Source organism: Wolffia australiana, chromosome 2 (assembly GCF_029677425.1).
Source record: "Wolffia australiana isolate 7733 chromosome 2, ASM2967742v1".
Classification (NCBI taxonomy): Eukaryota; Viridiplantae; Streptophyta; class Magnoliopsida; order Alismatales; family Araceae; genus Wolffia; species Wolffia australiana.
The window spans coordinates 266,489-272,886 of NC_135836.1; the positions used below are offsets into that span (position 1 = coordinate 266,489).

The window sequence follows — 6,398 nt, forward strand, 5'->3', positions numbered from 1 at the left end:
AAATAACTTACATGAAAAGTTTCAACAAGTAAATTTAAGATAGTACGTACAGTATATGATATATTTTCAATTAGATCACTTTTATAAGGATTCTTCTATACCACCTGAAAAATTCAAATATAATTCTTTCCAATCATACATTATATATATATTTTTAATAACATGATAGTATATATTTTAATAAAAGATTAAAAATAATTTATCTTAAACCACTTAAAAAATTATTGTAAATTGCTTGAATTGGTATTATTTCATTCGTAAAGAATACATAAATATAATAATTATTTTTCATATTTTCAAGACGAAATTAAGTTATTAATGCTTCCTAAAGTCAGTTAACATGTCAAATGACAAATTGTATACATTTTTCAGATGCATTAGTTTGAATTATCAAACCCAACTGTAACCAGATCAACCCAGCCAGACTGTCAAACTTTAGAAAGAATTCAAGCAGCTGGAAACCCCCAGCCGTGGTCTGTGTTCAATTTTGGATTTATCTATAAAGCTAGGACTTGCTTTCTAGTGTCAGATATGATGAATTCCTGATCACTAATCAAGACAACAAGATAGAAAGCCTCATACTTGGTCATTATTTATTATAGAAAGAATACCTCGATGGTGCCACGTGTAAGTTCAGGATCATCTTTGACGGACAGCCAGGATCATCCGACCCTCGTAATAACAAAAGACATTGATTTTCAATCTGCCACTTACGGTTTAGGAAACATACCCTGGGTCAACGACGAGAAGTCAAAGTCGCCACCTGGCCGGTTTGACCCGACCCCATTCCTGGGGCCACCACTGCCGTTGGCGGGTGTTCCGGCGGCAATCGGCGGCGCCAGTCCCATGGTATACACGCTGCAAGGATGAAGAAAGATCCAGAGGAACGAAAATTTAGAGCAAAATATGTTTTTGATTGAAATTGAGTATATATAGCGGCAGGGAAAGGAAGCAAATAACCCAGAAAAAGAAATTACAAATAGAAAAAGGAAGAAAAATTACCCTGGTGATAAGGATGGCGTAAAGGCTCCCCCTGTTGTAGGAGGTGGAGCCTGCCGGTGGCCTGCAACCTATTGAAAGGTAGAGAGAGAAACCGATCAAAAGAAAGGAATAAATAAAAAAAGATTGAGATAGAGGGAAACGAGGTAAATAGGAATAAATAGTGAGACAAAAGAGAACAAACCGAGAGAGAATTAGATAGCGAGTGAGAGAGAAAGGATGGGTAGGGAGAAACTAGAGAGTGACTGATAGTGAGACCAAGCAAAAGAAAGAGATAGGTAAGTTGATAGAGAGAGAAACCTACAGAAAGAAAGAGAAACCATAATTTAGATAAATAGATATATATTTTGGAGAAACCCAGAGAAAAACGTATATAGGTAAATAGATAGGTAGCAGATATATAAATGGAGAGAGGGAGAGGGAGAGTTGAGGATGCTTGATGATTTCTGCCTGGGAAAAGCCGCTGAGATCAGTCCTGGCTGGAGGGAGATGATAGCCCATGTTTGACCAGGTCTGCTGCGGCATCGTCTGCTGTGGGACCCTTCCCAGAGTGGAGGAAACGCCAGCGACGGCGCTACTTTGACCCCCTGTTGCAGCTGCCGCCAAGAGTAGAGCCTGCTGCTGCTGGGCCAGAAGAGACATTTGCTGGTGGTGGGCAGCAAAAGGAGACACCATGTTCGTCTGCGAAACCCCATTAATGGCACTTAATTAGTTTCAATGCCAAGCCTAGGCATGATTAATGCATAAATAAATACCTGAACAAGAAAATAACATTAACAGAAGCCCACCTTCTCAAATAGACTCATGATATCATTTTTAACGTCCTTTTGAGGCTTTGATGAAGAACCGATAGCTGGCATCAAAGGCTGATCTTTGAATAAGTCGTGGGGGAAGGGTTCAGCCTTTGTTTTGATTTCTTCTTGCTTACTCACATCAGCTTTCGCGGCCTGCGTCTCTGCAGCTGAAAATACACAGCAAATTCAAAAGAGAGGTCATAAACATTATTTTATGAATAAAGGAGCAAAAATGGCGAAGAGCAGTTGAAGATTGGCTTCTCACATTGGAAACCAGCCCATGAATTATCATCAGCAGTAGAGCCCGAACCATTGTTTGCAGGCCCATTTACTGTAAGCATCCTAAATAAGTCATCAGCGAAGTCAACCTTTGGGGGGGAAGAGGCAGCCATCACAGTTGCAGGAGCTGCTGGCTGAGGCTTAACTGGGGCTGGCACCACGTCAGCCTTCGGATTAGAAGGCACCTACACCATAGCCAAAGTACTTCATAAATGAAAAAGTCCAAATATCTTTTAGCGATTAGTTCATTGCAAGTTTTCCAGTATCTCAGTATAATTGGCAGGTTCTTGGAGATTCAATTTAAATATGATCCCCAACCCCGCTGTTACAGGTCGAGAAGCTTTTGAATCAGGCTGGTTCTGCAGGAATTCTCCTGGAGGGGCCACTTAGCCACAATATTTTTCAGTGATGTATTTCTATCATTTCCTCCCCTCCCTCCCGAGACCCATCCATGAAAAAGAGAAAAGAAAGAAAGATAACAATGACAACAAACCCAGATTGCCGCCTGTGCTTCCTTTGGAAGAATCTCCCAATCCGAAAACCAAGCCAACAAAATTCAACAATTTCTTCACTGCCCTGCTAAGCCAAAGGCTTCATCTATTTAAAGGGAAACTACCCAGAAGGCAAAATACGGAAAAACCCCATTAAAGGGTTGGGGATCCAATTAATTTCTATGAGGATTGCATTTTACATTCACAAGGATCTTTTGGCTTGAAACAACGATTTTTTATAATTTATGGCAAATAAATGATAATTTAAGGTACCTTAGGGGCTTCGGGAGGAGAATTGTTTTTCGGATGTGCAGAAATGCTGCTTCTTTCTACAGATGGACGTTCTCTGCCATTAGGTAACTTCGTCACGTTTTTAATACTGTGCTCGCGTTGCTCAACCCGGGCTTCAGGGGCAGGCTTTGACTTTCGGTCCTTTGGGACCCATCGTTTCTCTTCATACCTATTGAAATATTTAGTTTTGGAGAGAAATGACAAATGTAATGTTTTTAAGACGAGAGTTTTCTTCTTACTTTGCACGGATAAAGTTTTCGATGCCAACTCTGTCATAGTTTGGAGGCAATTCTGCTTCCCAGTAGCTGTTGGACTTGTCGTTTCCCATTGCTGACAGCAGTCAGTAGAAAAATAAGACCAAACAAACAAATAAATAAAGAGGAGACATTTTTCCATTAATGAGCGTAAGAGTAAACTTAAAAGACAACATAATGCTTGTACTTACATTGGATGAACGCAACCTGTTCGGGAAGCCATGTATCCAGCGTAGCAGATCGGACCTACAAGAGACGTCGAGTTAAAGATAAAAATACAAACCCAAAAAGGAAGGAAATTCTCCATCTGAACTCGTGAGTATGTTTTAATAAATTTCATTGGAAAAGGATGGAAAAATAAGAACGCTTCAAATTTGAAAGGAACCTTGATTTAGGTCCAACAATTCAAGTTTGCATAAAAAATTCAAACAAATCATACAGACTAGCAAACTTAGAGCTGTACATTTAAAGCCTAAAGACCAACCTTCCAGAAACATCAAACTTACTCTCAGATCCTACAAAAATATCATAAATCAGCCATCAAGGGCAATGATATGATCCTCAAACCCTGCAGGGTCAAATGCATGTAACCCCTAACGTGGACGGGAAAGAAGATACAACCACCTGATGGCAAGAATGGAAGAAGCGAGCAGTAGAACATGAGGAAGGGCAGATATCTCTAGGAAATGCTCCCCATCCAAGGGCTGATTCGCTTTGGGAGATGATCCATACAAGGTTCTTGCATTGATTTGGGCCTGTAGCTGCCGCTGTTCCTCAGTTATATTTCTGTTTTTTTTTCTTTTAATCTATCGTTCATTTGTTTTCTTTCTTCCCCTCCAAATCCATTGCTCAATAAAGACCTAGATCGAGGTCTCTATGAGACACCAAAAAGAGAATCTATAAGATATATGGACCAACATTTAAAAGGATTCTTTACTAGGAATAATCCCGTAAAATACCTTCAAGGAGTGAATCAAGCCTGAAATTCTATCCACTCAAACGAAAAACAGGTCAGAAACAACCGATTAAAAGTATACAGGCCCTACACATTATAAACCTAATTCGAAAAATGTGGCATATGATGTTGCACATCGCATGGACTACCCCTATGTTTGATATATAAATGCAGAATATGCTTTTTTTAAGAATAAACGCAGAATACGTTATGGAGCATGATATAAAAAAGTTCACCTTTGAAATATGTACACCAAGGCTTCTATGGATACCCGAGCACTGCATACATATGAAGATTCCTAAATTAACACTAGCCCATCTCGGACCCCTGAAAAGGTTGCCTGCAGTTAGTTCATAGAACACGGGAAACATATTAGTCTGAAACTTAGAATGGGAGATGGTACAGAACATCTAAAAAAATCGATAGTCTAAAGAAAATGAGTGAGAAATACTAATTTCATTAAAAAAATTTACTGTAAAATTATCAGAACCATAATATAAATAATGATTATAATGCCGGTAACATAAAGATGGAACACACTGCAAGAAAATAAACCTGACAAATGCAAAAAGCTACACCATTTCCTTACTTGCTTTTGCAGTCTGCACATTCTCTGTTTTCTGGCAACTTGAGAAGCCCATCTAATATCTGAAAGGGATTTGAATAAAAATGAGAAAATACTATTATTTAAAAACTTGAGAAATAAACTTCACAAAAATATTAAGGCTATTTATTATGAAACTACGAGAAGACAGAAGATAATCCTGGTAGACCTTCATGATTATTAATTATCAACATAAACATCCCTGGGTCTAAATAAAGTAAGATATTCTGACATTTCGGAAACCAGACCAAAGAGGTGAAGTTTAACGTTTTAACTTCTTCATAGCATTGACTTAAGAACGCGAAGCTCGGAATCAGCAAAGACGGTAGCTTGACGCAGAATCAGCCGTGAAATGGGGTGGTCCAACCGGCGTGAGCGGGGCTCCATGAGAATGAGGGATCTTCGAATGGCAGAATTCGGCCAAATCAATTTATTATGAGATTCCGTAAATCGACAGAATTGTAAGTTTTTAATAGGCTTTTCAAGGGAGTATGATAAAATACTTTGCCTGCTTCATAGTTTTTTTTACGGAATCATCAAGGATTCTGTAAAAAAAGTTCCCACGCCATAATCGTAATCCAAACATAAAGCTACTTCTGCTCCACATTATGACAAGAAAATTTAGAAGCGTGTAAAATAAAAAAAAATATAAAAATAATATGAGTCCCTTGTGTCGCAGTTGGTCATGAGGTTAAATTATAAAAAAATAAATAGTCTGAGAAGAGAACTACACGTTAAGCGGATAATCTCAACACGAAATTGAGGGTTAACAATTAAATACTTCCGGGAACGCAGTCGATCATTCAAGATGCTGCATCGCGAAGAAGAAAAGATTGAAGATCCAAAATTTAACCACGTGACATAGTAGGATCTAAATTTGGGCAATAAATCCTAATCATGGCAGGGTCGCTAAATTTCGTTTTATTAACCACACCCCAGAAAAAAGAAGTGCAAAGAGGAAACGAATCAGAGATCATAATTTTGTGCCCCGCCACTTAATCTCGATTCCTTGGTCGCCAATTCGAAAAATGAGAACACCGACGAATCAAAAATCAGACCCAAAAATGGAATTTGAATAAGAAAGGAGAAAACCTTTTTATGCCGGGCGTTGAGTTCCTTCGAAACTGAAGCCTTCTCGTTCATCGCTTCCTCACCAAACTTTTCGTTCCACCGATTCACTCAACAACCGAGACCCAGAAAGAAATCAAAGAGGGTAGAAATCAAGAAGGTAAACCCCCTCTCCCTACCTCTCTATCTTTCTCTCTCTACCTCTCTCTTTCTCTCTCTCCGGCGCTTGGCGAAGGAACGAAGAACTCAGAGAGAAAGAGGGAGGGAGGAAGATGGTAGACTTTCCTTCATTTTTGACTTTCCTTCATTTATTTCTCTGCCCGAATATTGTCCTGACATAAATACCATAATCCAGCTGTATTTTTGGTACTATTTTATTCACCTATTCCCAAACAAGATTACTTTGCTCCTTGTGTGGGCATGCCTTGAAGGTTTTCCATTACAGGGTAGGGTATTCAAGGAGTAACTGAATTTCAATATTACAATACTACTTAAACTTCTCGATAATACTAATTAATCTTAAACTTAAACTTCTCAATACAGTAATGTGTTGTTGTTTCCCAAAGGCCTGGACATGATCTGAAGTATTGGCTAATATAATAATAGTTTATGTAGCATTTTGCCAATTACTCACTAGTGAGTTTATGATGGCTGTTTATTTTC

The 6,398-nt window shown here is 38.7% G+C and overlaps 1 protein-coding gene across 2 annotated transcripts; it reads right to left on the bottom strand.

Annotated features, from left to right (window-relative positions):
• Nucleotides 1–567: 567 nt before the first annotated feature.
• AGD5 (ARF-GAP domain 5) lies at nt 568–6,030 on the bottom strand. 2 transcript variants are annotated; one of them, XM_078591558.1, is made up of 11 exons: nt 5,760–6,030; nt 4,653–4,711; nt 4,300–4,403; nt 3,300–3,354; nt 3,094–3,184; nt 2,837–3,023; nt 2,059–2,257; nt 1,788–1,960; nt 1,450–1,680; nt 1,003–1,070; nt 568–858 (listed from the first exon to the last, which is right to left on the bottom strand). In XM_078591558.1, the coding sequence occupies exons 2-11, from the start codon at nt 4,702–4,704 to the stop codon at nt 711–713; spliced, it is 1,308 nt and encodes a 435-aa protein (XP_078447684.1). In that variant the 5' UTR covers nt 4,705–4,711; nt 5,760–6,030; the 3' UTR covers nt 568–710. The 2 variants fall into 2 exon arrangements, with proteins under 2 accessions (XP_078447684.1, XP_078447683.1); XM_078591557.1 differs by having other exon boundaries at nt 4,300–4,390; nt 5,760–6,029.
• Nucleotides 6,031–6,398: the final 368 nt, after the last annotated feature.

What these genes read in the sequence shown, in the direction of transcription:
- AGD5 (XM_078591557.1), bottom strand. Translation starts at nt 5,810, where the DNA reads ATGAACGAGAAGGCTTCAGTTTCGAAGGAACTCAACGCCCGGCATAAA. An exon ending in TTGGTGTACATATTTCAAAG is followed by an intron (nt 3,355 to 4,299) that starts GTGAACTTTTTT and finishes CGTCTCTTGTAG; the next exon opens with GTCCGATCTGCTACGCTGGA. An exon ending in ACAGGTTGCGTTCATCCAAT is followed by an intron (nt 3,185 to 3,299) that starts GTAAGTACAAGC and finishes GACTGCTGTCAG; the next exon opens with CAATGGGAAACGACAAGTCC.